This window comes from Anser cygnoides, chromosome Z, assembly GCF_040182565.1.
Source record: "Anser cygnoides isolate HZ-2024a breed goose chromosome Z, Taihu_goose_T2T_genome, whole genome shotgun sequence".
In the NCBI taxonomy this organism is placed as follows: Eukaryota; Metazoa; Chordata; class Aves; order Anseriformes; family Anatidae; genus Anser; species Anser cygnoides.
In genome coordinates this window covers 36,201,872-36,217,491 of record NC_089912.1, presented here as the reverse complement: position 1 = coordinate 36,217,491, position 15,620 = coordinate 36,201,872, and the positions used below count along the sequence as shown (strand labels likewise).

The 15,620-nt window shown below is 39.8% G+C and overlaps 1 protein-coding gene across 1 annotated transcript in view; it reads right to left on the bottom strand.

The window, feature by feature from the left end:
- Positions 1-2,868: 2,868 nt before the first annotated feature.
- ADAMTS19 (ADAM metallopeptidase with thrombospondin type 1 motif 19) overlaps positions 2,869-15,620 on the bottom strand; it is a 164,960-nt gene continuing 152,208 nt past the window's right edge. Inside the window, exons 22-23 of the mRNA XM_048053285.2 lie at positions 8,258-8,435; positions 2,869-4,147 (exon numbers count right to left, since the gene is read on the bottom strand). Coding sequence (XP_047909242.1) covers positions 3,996-4,147; positions 8,258-8,435 — 330 coding nt within the window. The 3' untranslated portion in view covers positions 2,869-3,995. The remainder of the gene's footprint in view (positions 4,148-8,257; positions 8,436-15,620) is intronic.

Below are 15,620 nucleotides of genomic sequence, written 5' to 3'. Positions count from 1 at the left end.
CATGCCGTCACCAGGGCTGTGGCACAGCTCTGCAAGGCAGACAGGTGCACACACAGAGCCTTCTCACAAAACAGACTTTTGATTTTGTGTTTCTTCTCTAAATAATAATCGTGTGTATCAAAGCAACAAAAGTAAAATCAAGTTGCTTTCAAAGTCACATAGAGTCGGAAGCAATAAGCATTTTTACCACATAAACACAGAAATGCTTCAAAATGATTCACACGTATCTAATTAATAGGTTTGTATTACAGATGCCAAAAAATCAGAGCTTGAGCCACCAGGATTATAACACACTGACTTTACTCGTATTTAAAAAGAACATCATTCTGCTGTACAACTTTCGATCCCTGGTTCCCATCCAAAAGTCTTTTCTTGTATGTTCATAGAATCATAGAATCATGAGGGTTGGAAAAGATGTTCAAGATCATCTCGTCCAACCATCACCCTACTACAAATGTCACCTGCTAAACCATGACCCTAAGCACCAGGTCAAACCTTTCCCTAAACATCCCCAGGGACAGCGACTCCACCGCTTCCCTGGGCAACCCATTCCAATGCCTCTTTCTGAGAAGAAGTGTCTCCTAATTCCTAACCTAAACTCCCCCTAGCACAACTTGAGGCCATTCCCTCTAGTCCTATTGCTAGTTATCTGTGAGAAGAGGCCAACTCCCAGCTCCCAGCTTCCTTTCAGGTAGATGTAGAGAGCAATGAGGTCTCCCCTGAGCCTCCTCTTCTCCAGACTAAACAACCCCCGTTCCCTCAGCCGCTCCTCACACGACTTGTGCTCCAGGCCCTTCACCAGCTTTGTAGCCCTTCTCTGGACATGCTCCAGGGCCTCGATGTCCTTCTTGTACTGAGGGGCCCAAAGCTGAACACAGTACTCAAGGTGCGGCCTCACCAGAGCAGAATACAAGGGGACGATCATCTCCCTTGTCCTTCTGGCTACACTATTCCTGATACAAGCTAGGTGACCACCTGGGCACACTGCTGGCTCATGTTCAGGTGAGCATCGACCAACACCCCCGGATCCTTTTCCTCTGCACAGCTTTTGAGCCACTCTCCTCCAAGCCTGTAGCATTGCATGGGGTTGTTGTGACCAAAGTGCATGACCTGGCACTTAGTTATGTTGAACTTCATCCCACTGGCCTCTGCCCATCGACCCATCCTGTCCAGGTCCCTCTGCAGGGCCTTCTTACCCTCCGGCAGATCAACACTTCCCCCCACCTTGGTGTCGTCCGCAAACTTACTGAGGGTGCACTTAATTCCCTCATCTACATCATCGATAAAGATATTAAAGTGGATAGGCCCCAACACCGACCCCCGGGGAACACCACTGGTGACTACTCACTAGCTGGATTTCACTCCATTCACCACCACTCTCTGGGCCTGGCCATCCCGCCAATTTTTAACCCAGCAAGGCATTTATCTGTCCAAGCCATGGGCTGCCAGCTTCTCCAGCAGAGTACTATGGGAGACAGTGTCAAAGGCCTTGCTGAATTCTAGGTAGACTACATCAATTGCCTTTCCCACACTGAGAGGATGATTTAAGCACTATTAACTTGTTTTGTTTAGAGAAAAAAAGGGAAACTTAAAATTTAATTTTGCATTTTGAGATGACATTGACATTCATGTTAATGGAATACTCAGAAACAGCAGAGCATAAGCATATACAGTTGTGTGGATATTATGGTTGTGATTCAAGCAGGTATAGGAAAATTAGCAGGATTGGGTACTCAGTAAGTGTAAAGAAAAAAAATTACTTTTTTTTTTTTCTTGCCAAATTCAGTAATTCTATTAATTAAATTCTAAATTTGTGTCCATGACATTGAGGAGTATGCTCAATAGCAACTAAACACTCTGTGCATTGAAACACACTATGTGTAGTTAATTATACAAAATATAACTTCACATTCCATAATGTCAGAGTTATTTTTCTTTCCTTTTTACTTTTTAAAGCCAAAAGATACATAATTTAAAATGATACATAAGCACATCATTAAAGCTGCAGTTTTTGAATGCACAGCAGTTAAGATGCAGCCTAAGCAGGCTAAGATTTTGTCAGTACAGATATCTGAAAGCACATGCATTGATTTCAGTGGGAGTTTAGAATGTTGCTAAGTATTCACCCTGTACAGAACGACAGTCTTGTTTGAGTGATTGAGTCCATGTGGATATCTACATCACATCTATACCGTAGAATTTTTGGAGAGAATTAAAAGGCACAATCACTCATCTAAAGATGCATTCCCTTTCTGCTTAGAGTAGAAACTGGAATCTGAATCTGGTACATGTGCCTATCAACAAGCAGTTTAATATGATACACAATAGTTACCAAAGAGAGGTCTGATGCTTAGTAATACAGTAATACTCTAATACTGCAGTTACTTCAGTGTGGGGGTGCAAATCTCTCCTTCCTGCAGTCTTGAAGGGAGGCAAGTTCACATTAAATTATTATGATGATTGAAAACTACACCTTACAACTGACAACTACAGCCTTTCAGACTCATTTCCCCAGCTGTCTTGCCTTCAGGGTTTGCTATCTTACGTGTTCAGAATATGACTAATGGCCTGCATTGCGAAATAGAGGTAGAGGACATATCCCTATCCTACAGCTACATTCAGTGGGTGCAGAACTCACCTGAGACAACTAATTTTTCCTCCACTCAATATTACTCTGTTATAACCAGCTTTTCATTTAGCAAGGATCATGCAGTGGAACGTATATCTGCAGCTGCAGAAAAGCGCCTAAACCAGGAGTGGGGAGGCATATGTTGTAGGGATTACTGTAGCTGTACATGCTGTTTTGCAGGGCTCAACAGATTCTGCTACCAGACACGGATGCCCCAAACCGCAAAAATGCAAATAACAAAAGAAGCATTACTTTTTATTGAAAACGTAAAAATCATGTGAATCATGTACAATATTTTCTCATAAGGAAAATTTTAGCTGTTTCATAACGTTTCACAAAACTGTAAAACATTTTATTTTTATAAAGACTTTTTCATAAAACAAAGATAAAACTAAAGTAGTATTACAAAGCTATTTTCTAAATCATTGACAAAGAACTGAAAGTGTTTAACAGACTAATTCATAAAAGTGGCAGGAGGAAGGACTCTTCCTTTTGTAAATCTCCAAGAGGACACACAAAGGTATAGAGGGGCATGGGTTTTTTCTTTCATAACGTTTAAAATCAAGTGACATGTTAAACAGTACAGACGTGGATTCATAGGATGGTACAAATTCTAGGACTGCATTTCTCTACACTACCTCAAACAGTGCAACAGTGATTCAGTGTAAATCTCTACAGTGTTTCATTGATTCAATACTTGTGTTCAAGTATGTGTCCATGAGAATGATCAAAATCCCTACTTAGCTATTTTAATTTTCTTGTTTATAATAGGTTATAAGTTACAGTAGATTATCCCCAACAGTATGTTTCTAAATCATATGAACTGATTTCACAATACATTCTGTAATAACCTGTTCAATAATGTTAGCTTACTCACCTCAACATCTGTTGCAAAATACACAAGATCATTCTGACTCTGAATGCCAAAAATATAATAAAATTAAAAAAGGCTTTATTTCCATATACAACAAAACTATTCAGCTAAATTAAAATAAATTCAAGATAACATGGTGTCTTTTTTTTTTTTTTGGCAACAGAGAGATGACCCTACTGAAAATAAACATTTAAAATACTAGTTACTATTCTTTAAAAAATTCTAATAAATGTATCCAAAATTGTTCATATAAAAATTAATTATGCAAACCTCAGAGGATAAAACAAGTTGGCTGTCTAACCAAAACAATTAAGAATGTCTGGCAGGCAAAAATAAATTAATTTGATTAAATTATATGTAATCTGATAATATTTGGTCTGAAGAAGCGTGCATGTGTGTGTACGTGTACGCGCTTGTGTGTGTGTGTACATCTGTGTGTGTTTATAAATAATAACATCGCAAAGAGCTGAGAGCCAGCCAGCCTGACAGAGGTCAACTCTTTTGTTGCATCTTTTGCGCATAGAAGTCCCTGCATGTCTCACAGCAACGCTGGTACCACCTCATGTCTTGACACAGGTTCTTTTCTCGTATCACCCTGCAGTACACAGGCCACTGGTCTCCCAGGCACTTGAACGTTAAAGCAGCTGTGAAAAAACAAAAATAAAAATAAAAATCCAATACACGTAACTGTTACATTTATTAGGGAAGAATCAGGTAGCAAAATGGACAAGGATATCAGAAGTATATCCAAGGGGGGGAAAGGAGGGTAGATTTACATTTTCAACAAAAACAAAAAGACCAAAAATTCTCTTGCTTTCAATATTTTCAACAGTCGAATTTTTTAGGGCAAGCTTAATGTATCACTTGCATTAAGTCGCGCTGAAACTGATGGGTGCATGTCACGCACCTACATCCTCAAAAGAGAGTTAAGACCACATTTCTGCCCCGTGCAGAGGTGAGCCCAGCTCTGCTGAGGATGGGTCCAAGGCTATGCTGGGGCTGCAGAGCCAGCCCCAGTGAAGCTGCAAGTTGCAGTAGTTCCAGTTGAAGCTGAACTCAGATGGAAGTTGTCACTGGAAAAATTGGAAGTCTCAGCTTGAATAATACCAGAATGTGGTTCTCAGGGACATGAACAAGTGGAAATGCTTCTATCAATGGCAGTCAGGAAAATGCAGGGACATATTGGGTTTACATGGCAAGGGTTTAGTAGCAGGTGCCTGCAGGGGTGGCCTCTGTGAGCAGAGCCCAGCACCGGTCCCATGGTAGATAAGGACCAGTTTTAGACAGGGACCTGCCACTGGCCAGAGCTGAGTCAGGGAGCGACTCTGGTTGGGCCTCTGGAAGAGCTGATTTAAGAAAGAGGGAAAAAAAAAAAAAAAACCTGCTGTGCAGCAGCAGCTGGGAGAGAGGAGTGAGAAGCAGCCCTGCAGCCCCCCAGGTGAGTGCAGCAGGAGGGCAGGAGGTGCTCCAGGCAGGCAGCAGCAGTTCCCCTGCGGCCTGTGCAGGGAGAGGCCCCTGGTGGAGCAGGCTGTCCCCCTGCAGCCCATGGGTCCCACACGGAGCAGATCTCCATGCTGCAGCCCCCCCGTGGAGGAGCCCCCGGTGGAGCAGGTGGATGTGGCCTGGAGGAGGCTGCGGCCCATGGAGAGCCCCCGCAGGAGCAGGCCCCGGGCCGGAGCTGCAGCCCGTGGAGAGGAGCCCACGCAGGAGCAGGGGGTCTGGGGGGAGCTGCCGCCCACCCGTGGGGGACCCGTGCTGGAGCAGTTTGCTCCTGGGGGATGGATGGACCCCGTGGTACGGAGCCGTGTGGGAGCAGGTCTTGAAGAGCTGCTGCCTGTGGGCAGCCCCCGCAGGCTCAGTTCGGGAAAGAAAATCAGTTCAGTAAGTGTGAAGGAGTGGTGGAGACAAAGCATCATGAACTGACCACAGCCCCCATTCCCCGTTCCTCTGTGCCACTTGGAGGAAGGAGGTAGAAGAAAGTGAATGTGGGGAAGGAGTTTTTAATTTGCTGTTAGTTCTCACTGCTCTAGCTTGTTAGTAGTAGGTAATAAATTTCATTATTCTCCCTACACTGAGTATGTTTTGCCTCTGACTATAGCTGTTGAGTGATCTCCTTGTCCTTATCTCAACCCTTGAGCCCTTTTCGTCATACTTTCTACCCCTTTCCCTTTGAGGAGGGGGAGTAAGAGCAGTTGTGGTGGAGCTCAGCTGCCCAGCAGGGTAAAACCACCACAAAGGAATAAAGCATGGACGTTGTTGCTGGTTTCCTCATTCAGCTTTTGCTCAGGAAATCTAGAATTTTTACTATGTTGTCAATGAATGGAGACTGAACAAAACTACATGATGTCATACCTATTCTTTATAAGTGAAACATCTAATAGACCTATTGTATTCTCTGGTTTATTTGTTAAAAGGGGCAAAATGATATTGTCTTCCTACCTTGACTGCTTTGGATACCACACAGAGAGGCACTCTTTTCAGTGTAGAGGGTTGAAGACAGTTAGCAAGTTCCATGCTACATTTAATAATGCAAAGAAATTTTATGTAGAAAAATTAAATTGATAGCATGGAATCAATGAGATTTTATTTACTGGCAAATATACTTGTCCACGCCCAATTATTTCATATTGCACATTTCCTACCTTTCTGAACTTTTTCTCAGCTCTCCACACATTCAAAATGTTTTGTTGTTGTTGTTTTTTTAATTTCCTTCCAATACATTTGTCTGACTGCATAACTGTCTTTTTAATGACTCAATGTGTCTTCCCTTCTCCACGTTGAAGTCAGACTATATTAATCCTTACCTCCACACCTTTCACAGCTTATCCTCACCCATTTATTCAAGTTGCTCTATTGGTATTCTATTACTGCTTTCTGTCTGAATCTTTAAAAGTCAACTTCTTCCTCAGAAACCTTCTAAAATGATAAGGACATCATACAAGCCTGAAAAGCCACTCTCTGGATTATTCTACTGGTGTTGTAACTATACAGCTCTCTCTAGCAATCATTAACATTTAGATGCAGAAGCCTCATTTTTCTTTTGGTTGTACAAAATATGCATATTTTCATGTCTATTGTCATTTTTCATTTGAAGCCATCTTTTACTTCATACACCTGTTTTACTTACCAAGGCCTCTTATACTGCTTGTAATAGAACAATTTTGGATATTTGCACAGTGAGTTATTCAAACTATAGTGCATGTGTGCAATTAGTATGGGAAAACAGGTAAATACAGGGCAGAAGAAACACACACCACCGAAAAATCATCATAACTGAACTGAAAGAAGCCAGTCATTTTAATAGAAGTGAAATTGGAACTGAGAGCATATTCTAAAAGTAATAGAGACAGATGGTGAAATCCACATCACTTTCCACCAGAGCTAAACCCCAGACCCAGGGGTACATGATACAACATGATAGGAAAGGAACTGGAGGCCAAAATATTTAAGTGAAGCATAGTCTTATGAATTTTGAGATGTTATTGTTTCCACTGGACTGGATTCTGACTACAGTTGCATGAGGTTGACCTGTGGATTACTAATAACTGATATAATCCATTCTACAAGGACAACATAGCTCTTTTGTTTTCTTTTCTTTTGTTTAGTGAATTTCACATTAAACCCAATTTTAATCAATGTAAAGATATTTTTTTCTCTGTAAAACTTTGTGGTTCATTTTACTCTGTGACACAAAGCTTCTTATACCTCACCGGATGGAGAATGCCAATGATGCAAAGAAGCCTCTTGCTTCTGTGACATCAGTTGAACAAAGAAAGATAAAGTATGAAGGGCAGCTTTACAACAGTGAAATAGTAAAGGAGAGCTCTGTAAGCAACATCTGTCATCTCATCCAGCAAAATGAAACAATGACCACTACACAGAAATGTTTGAGGGTTAACAACTTCAAAGAGAAATACTCTTTGCTGACTCAAAGGAAGGATTACACACAGCCTGAAATGTTAGACTTGCTTTCCACGCAGGAATAATCCATTTGACAGGAGGGTTTATCTTAACAAGGGCTATGGAAAATCATCTGGAAAGGGTATACTGTCCTACAGCAAGCCCTTGAACAGTGCCCTAGTCATGATCAGGAAGCATGTACATTTTACGGAGTTAATGGCAAGACCATCATCAACACCCCAGCAGGAAATGACAGTTAACAGAATTAACAGTTCACTAGTTATGCATTAAAAATAAATAAATAAATAAATCTTAAGACCAATAGAGAGATGAGTTCTTCCAGGAACAGCAAATCTCTGCATGTTAGCAATTTTCTTTCACATATCCTGCATCAGGCATAGATTATAGACATCTGAGCCAATGACAAGTGGAAAGAAATATTTGTATTGAGAAACTAGGGCCTCTTTAATCTCAAAAATATCATAAGAACATAGTTTGAAGAGCTTTTAAGAGCAAATCAGAGGTTTTTTACTTTAGAAATACTTGACAAAATTGAGTGGATAAAGAAATAAATTATTAGCTCTAATATAAACATATTTTCACTTAGAATGTTTTGTGCCCATAATATGCAGTCTCATAATATGGTCCTTCTTTGGCTAACAAAACTCTTTACTGTCCTGAGGTACAGTCTCTCATGTACAAGCTGGAAAACTGAGGCACAGAGAGAAGTCTCTGAATAGAATTTTTATCTCCCAGGTCCCAGCCATATGCTTTTAATTTGGCATCATCATTGTTCTACAGAGAAAGAACTAAACAGAAATTTCCAATAAGAATGTGTCATTTTGGCTGCTTACCTAACCTGGGTGATGTTATTGTGTTAACATTAATTTTCTCATTGCAGGGATGGAGATGACAGGGTCTGTAGGCTGCAGGCTTTTCTGAGGAAAAACATTCATTGCCATGCCTTCCTGTGATCTTGTGCATGCACTGGATGACTCGGGACTGCATTCCTTTGCCACAGGTAACGGAGCACTGGAACACACAGAAGACAGACATTCACTGGAAAGGTATTTTTGCCTGCAAAACATGAGGTGAAATGCTAGTCCAGCTAAAGTCAATGGCTGTTACATCAGTTATCAACAATCTGAGATTTCTGCCTCCTATTCAATAACCTAGATGAAAGTCAACTCCTATATGAAATAACAGACCAAAAGGAAATACCCCTGAAGGACTGTTTCCAGCATGCTGTGGCTGTCAAGGTCCAATTTGCAGAGCCAGTGACGAAACTGAAATGCAGCAACCAGCATGAAGGGAGCAAGGGCCATTCTCCTGTATTTGTTTTCTAATTTACCTTTATAATGGAAGTGAGAGTGATGGAACAAACAACAATGCTGACACAGAGAAGCATTCTGAAATAAGCCATTACTCCTTCTATCAGTGCAAAAGTGCTGTTTCCACTGAGAAGTTTAGAGTGTTTGCCTCCTCTTCCTGCCTTTGCTTCCTGTCTCTGTGTTTTCATGTGTGTCCAACAAATAAAACACATGCAATAATCTATGAGAGGCTGCTTGGCCTTTAATCAGCCTTCCCATCTTGTTGCCACACGGAATGAAGTGAGAAAACAGCCAAGTACTGCAACAGTCATAATGTCCTACTTTTATCACAGTAACATAACAAATTAGAATGAAAACTTGGGCAATGTTTTACAAATGCATAAAAAAACCAAATTACACCTTTTCCCCTTCACTGACTTTTTATGAACAAAATTTAATGGGGCTTGAAGTGAGATATGTTCCATTGCTTTAACTAAAAATTCATTGAAAAAAAAATATGTTGCAATTTGCTCTTATGTGCTAGTGGTTTTCACTCACACATTGACAAATTTCATTCAGTTTTGGAGAAATTTACAATACAGAACATCTTCAGGTATTCTTCAACCTCTTGCATTGAATGGCATGAGCACTAGCTGAAAATTTATACCGCTACACCCACATAATCCTGATAACATATTTTTTTTCTAAAAAAATCTTAATTTTGTAAATGTTCACAAAACATTTCCTTGGGATGCTTCATGAAGCAGCAGGAAAAAATATTGAAATGAAGGACAAAGACAAGGAGAGGAACAACAACCTATAACAACAAAGGTTTCCCAACCAGCCTCTCTCAAGATGGAGATGTAGAGTTTATCAAGCCTTCAAAGAAAGAAAAAAATTTGAGTATAGGAAGCACTAAAGTGTTTTATACTCTTTCCTTTTGTCATCTATGTGCTTTTGGGTGACATTTTAAGCACTGTTACTAGGAGAAAAGATTTACACATTCCAAATGGGAAATAGGGGGCTCCAGAGGAGTTAGATTCATGTTTCACTCCTAAAGAGGTACAAAAGACTAGGATACATATTTAGAGTGTTTTCAGAAGGGACTAATAACATCCAAAGCATGTTTCAGCTTGTAACCACATGAAATGGCATTCTATAGATGCAGTAAGTGGATTTGATTTTGCTTCTCTTCTCAGTGATGTACATCAGGAGTAGCTCCACTAAGTCAACAAAGTTTCTGTAATTAGTTGCAAAGTTAATCAGATACAATCTGCACAGTTCAAGGCTTGCAAAGACATTCATTTAGGAATACAGTGTTGTCTATTCAATACCAACCATCACTTAATAAATGAACCAATATGCTGATTACAGAACAAAATCCAGCTAGCATTGAAGTCTTCCACATGCAGAAGTCTCTCATCAACTTTGAACTTAGTATACTGCTTTTACACTGCACGAGAAAAAGACTCTTAAAATAATTCCTTTTCCTGAATTCTCTACCTTTTTCCAGTGCGGCTAAAAATACTGTGACTTCCTATAACTGCCAACATTATATACATGACAAACATACATAATTATACATACAGATACCCCAAATTTAATCATCAACAGCAGCCAGAACACTGATTTTTCATCTTGCCAAAATTCCATCCACTTCATGGATTCCTCTCTCCATACTTCAGAGAGGTTTCTCTTTAGAGTATTTCACTAGACTAGCAAGTGAGACAATGGAATAGCAAATTTTAAGGGAGAAAAAAAAAATAAAAATAAGAAAAGCAAACCTAAGAATGAAGGGAAGAAGAAGGTGTATCAACTCTTTAAAAATTATCACAATTATTGCAAAAATTAGAGTAATTTTGCACACAGAATTGTATTCCTTCCCTTTAGTAAAACACTTTCCTGTTTATTAACCAGAGCTAGAATGTGTGTGAAATTTTAGTAAGTATGTATCTTTTATCAGCTATGGTGAAGGAGGACAGGAATGTGGATCTCTTAAAAATAATCTACATGGCCATTATTTTTGGTTATCCTAAAGCGAGCAACAGGAACCTTGCCATGTGGAGTACTAGATGGAAGTGAGAAGGGGATTTGAAAATGCTTCTGGTGACAAACTGGGCTCCAGTGGTTTATCTGCTAATTGATAATGCATAATAATTCACCCTCGTGAAAGTGTCCTTTTGGAGAGCACTCTGGCAGCAGCCACATCTTATTTATATCAAATGAGCACCGACCTGAAAGATTCTACTGATTGCAATGCATCTGAGACAATACTCAACGAGCAGACAGATCTTTCTCAGGTAACCACTGTGTAAACCCTTAATTTCTACACAGAAATTGGCAAGATTTTGCATTAAAATCTTAATTGGCAAATTAACCTCCCTTTAATGACTGTGCTGCTGCTAACCTTTCTGAGATATTTCAAAGAGCTCTATGAAGCATTACAATGTGATTTTTTTTAATTAAAAAATGTATACATCTTTCAAACAATTAATTTTATCTTGCATGACCTACATACTATCATCCATCATTTAGAGGAGGAAAATGATGCTGAAGGATACTAAAATGATACGTTTCAGTTCATATGGGAAGTATGTGGCAAAGCAAGAAATAAGACATTTCCCTTCACCTTCCCTCCCCTTGTATCTACTTTTCTCTTCACAGAAATGTCTAACTTTGTATTTATTCTTATTTTATAAAACCGAGAGCTTTTATTAGGTTTTGAAAGATGTCCAGTGAGAACTGTGACGAGAGAGGGCTGCAATCTAAAACGTTCAAAGCCAGTCCCATCAATTTAGTCTACCCTGTTCACACATCAGAAGAAGCAGTGGTGTCTGACTTCAGAATTAACAATTCTACTCACTGGAAGCCAGAAAAAAATTAGAAAAAAAAAATCTCTTTACCATAGCTGTATTATCTCATGTTCAAAGTAATATGAAATTGAATATCTACTAAAAACACTTACACATGGGACAGATACAAACAGAGAAAAAGAAATATTTTTAGTCATTTTAAAAGCAACTAGAAATAAAATGAAAAATTTCAGACATAACATCTTATTTGCATAAAAGTAGGGAAAACACACTTCAGGTATGGCATTTGCTAGCGACACAGACAAACTGAGATTTTTGCATGTCTCCATGAAGTAGCCTGACATGTTTGTACTACATACATACCAGCCAGCTGCTGAGATAACTGAGAGCACCAAATGAATACTGGAGGATAAAAGGCATCCACAACATTTTTTCTTCATGGCTCTGAAAAGGCATAGAATTGTTCCATCTTCTCCAGAAGACACTTCAATTTCTGCAAACCAGCTAGATGCAATGCAGAGCAACAGCTCTGATCCTCATTATAATACCTTACTGCATAAACATCTTTACTTTCTAGCTCTGTACACTAATGCCTCTTAATTTTGCCTCAGTTTTGGATTTTTCTCACTCAAAATGTTCAACCAGAGGGAAATAGTCTTCAGTGGATGTGCAGATATCACATTTTAGGTAGCACTTCTAGTATGTAGTCAAAGCTACACAGCTTCTGTATACTTGTGCAGTTTCCAAGTTTAAAACCGTAACAAGATTTTCAATTTACAACAGTACTTTCACCTTCACATACTATGCTGTGAATTTAATCATAAACCAGTCCATCTGACAAAACTGATTATATTTTCCACAATTTTAAATTTATATATATATATAATGCAAAGCTTATGTACATAAAATTTGCAGAAAATGGCCACTCCAAACAAATTTGTAGCAACTTGCTAAGGATTCATGAGATCTTCGATTAGTTTCAACCCACAACGTTTTTGACTAGTGAATGGAGAATGTTTTTCTAGAGCTCCTCTCCCCACATCTCCCAAATGTCACACTTGCACATGCTATACTTTATTTTTGCGGTCGTTAATTACAGTTTAATTTTCACTGTTCAGATGACCTACACTTTAAGGCCATGTAACTGATTAGCAAAATTCCCGTAGGACAACTGTGCTTGTAGGTTTAGACTAAATGTTCTAATATGCAGCCGGAGGTTTTTTAGGTGGCTGTTAATCTGTGCATTTTGGACACATTCCTAAAGGTACTGTAAAACCGTTCAAGCAGCAAGACATGTAAAATATTCCTGTTAAAGATTACAAAAAAAAAAATCCTGGATAAATATAGTTAACGGATTTTTATATTATTATTTTTTTTCTCTCAAATAAAATCTACCCACCCTATTTGAATTTTGTCCTACTTTTGAACTTCTTTTAGACATAATTTCAAGGACAGAAATCTAGGCGTTAAATATAACAATCCTTACATTTGGCATGCACACCATTTACCCAAGATTCCTTCTTACTGTTCCCTGCCAAAGATATATATTCTGGAGAGAATACATATTCCCATGGCCAACAGCTGAAGAAGGTGCTGTAATGCCTTAGTTGCTTCCAGCTGGCCTTCGAACGAAGTAGGAATTCCTAAATTAAGGGAAAAATTGTCACTGGCAGACAGTAACGGTCAAAATGCATCCTTCTGCCAAGACAACAGGCAATCGCTGCAGAGGTTGATAGGATCCACAATGAAAAACCGAATCTGTGGCAATATTAACAGAATTGACTTGGACAATTTATTTTCAAGAATAAGTGGATTGTTCAATAAAAGGGTTTTACAAGTCTAAGTAGCATTAAAAGTGGAGAGAGATGTGCTCATAAGGAAACTCAATGATGAGTTCTACTGGAAATTATTAGCAGAGCATTCCTAATCATTTATGTATAGGTTCATCAGTTCCAGCATTCAAGTAGTTTCAACCTTTTCATAAAATGAGTGTGAAACAAGGGTAGCAAGCAATCAGATATTAGCAACAGGACTAGTATTTGCTTTCATGTCTGCAATTTTTTTGTGTACCTTTTGTTTTTATAAAGTTCACTTTTGAAGGCAGGTAGCAGGTAAGGTGGTGCATTTGTTTTCAATAAACGGAGTTTAACAATATTCTTATTTTTAAAGGATACTAGATAAAGTAAGTTATCTGCAGTTTACTTAAGCACTTTTCTTTTTTTTTTTTTTAATAAGATCATTTGTGAATAGCACAACTAATACAAAAATAGGGACTAATAGATCCAAACATAAGATGAAGTCTGAGTTCTCCTATGCATCATTTCCAGGAAGGTCTTTATGCCTCTCTCATTTCTGACACACCCAACACCTCAGTATATGAATGCCAAATTTAAAATTCAGAACTTGTGCTAAGTTTAGCTGAAAAAAATCTGCTGTTGGTCTCTGCTAAGTTTAGCAAGCTTGAGTTGTCCTTACTTCTTTTTATTTTTCTTTTTTCTCTATTTTTTTCTTTCTTTTTTCTATCTTTTTCTTTCAAGCTCTTCTTTCTTGAGTGCCAATTAATACTATGTAAATGTTCAAGAGACATAAGATTTGAAAGGAAGACAGACAGCTGAAGTCCACATTTGATAAGCTGGGCTACAGACAAGATTTATATGTAGGAAGTCTTCATCACCTGGTCTCAAGAACCTGGACCTTTCTTTTCTGTCTCTATTTTCTTAATCATCCACTAGCTTCCAATAGAAATCAATTATATTTTTTCATGGAAAATGAGAAACTGCCTTTGGTAACAAGACAAGAAGCAACTAAAAGTTTACAAGTAAGATTTGATTGTGGAATATGACAAGAATTTGGTTTAACATGAATATTAAGGAAACAACAAAAAATAAATCATTTTTGCTGTGACAGCATATGAAAATTTCTCCCTTGACTAAATTCAGTTCCCCCATTTCTTTTTAGATGAACTAGTTAAACACAGTCACTCACTTCATGACTGAATAAGCTTGAGCATCCCAATGAATCTAGTCTCTTTTGTTAGGACAGTTATACTTACTAGTTTGCTCAGGAAGCCTGCTGAGATTCCTCCTCAAGGTATGCAACATTGGGTTAATTCACAAAATCCTGTATGTAATAGGGAATTTAGACTGGATAACATTAGGGTACAACAAATCCTGTGAGAAAGATGAAAACTAATGGAGGGCTACATGTACATTTCTCTGTAATCATAAATGTGATATACTTGCTAAATCAGCTGAAGACCTTTTTAATTTATAAATATATAGGTCAAACATAAAATTATTTACATGCTTCTGAGTGATATGAAGCATTAGTCTTTATTTTTGCAGTTCTATAAATTTTATTTATCCTTCATGTTTTTTAAAAGCAATAAACATACAAAGATGAAACCAAATTGTATTGGGTGTATTTGGCAAGGGTTTGGTAGCAGGGGGGCTGCAAGGGTGGCCTCTATGAGCAGAGCCCAGCAGCTGCCCCATGTCAGAGCAGAGCCAGCTCCAGCCAGCTCCAACAGCGACCCACCACTGACCAGAGCCACCAGCAATGCTGGGTGGGCCTTCTGGACAGCAGACTGGAGGAAAGGGAAAAAAAAACTGCTGTGCAGCAGCAGGGACAGAGAGGAGTGAGAAAATGGGAGAGAAGCAGCCCTGCAGCCCCCCAGGTGAGTGCAGCAGGAGGGCAGGAGGTGCTCCAGGCAGGCAGCAGCAGTTCCCCTGCGGCCTGTGCAGGGAGAGGCCCCTGGTGGAGCAGGCTGTCCCCCTGCAGCCCATGGGTCCCACACGGAGCAGATCTCCACGCTGCAGCCCCCCCGTGGAGGAGCCCCCGGTGGAGCAGGTGGATGTGGCCTGGAGGAGGCTGCGGCCCATGGAGAGCCCCCGCAGGAGCAGGCCCCGGGCCGGAGCTGCAGCCCGTGGAGAGGAGCCCACGCAGGAGCAGGGGGTCTGGGGGGAGCTGCCGCCCACCCGTGGGGGACCCGTGCTGGAGCAGTTTGCTCCTGGGGGATGGATGGACCCCGTGGTACGGAGCCGTGTGGGAGCAGGTCTTGAAGAGCTGCTGCCTGCGGGCAGCCCCCGCAGGCT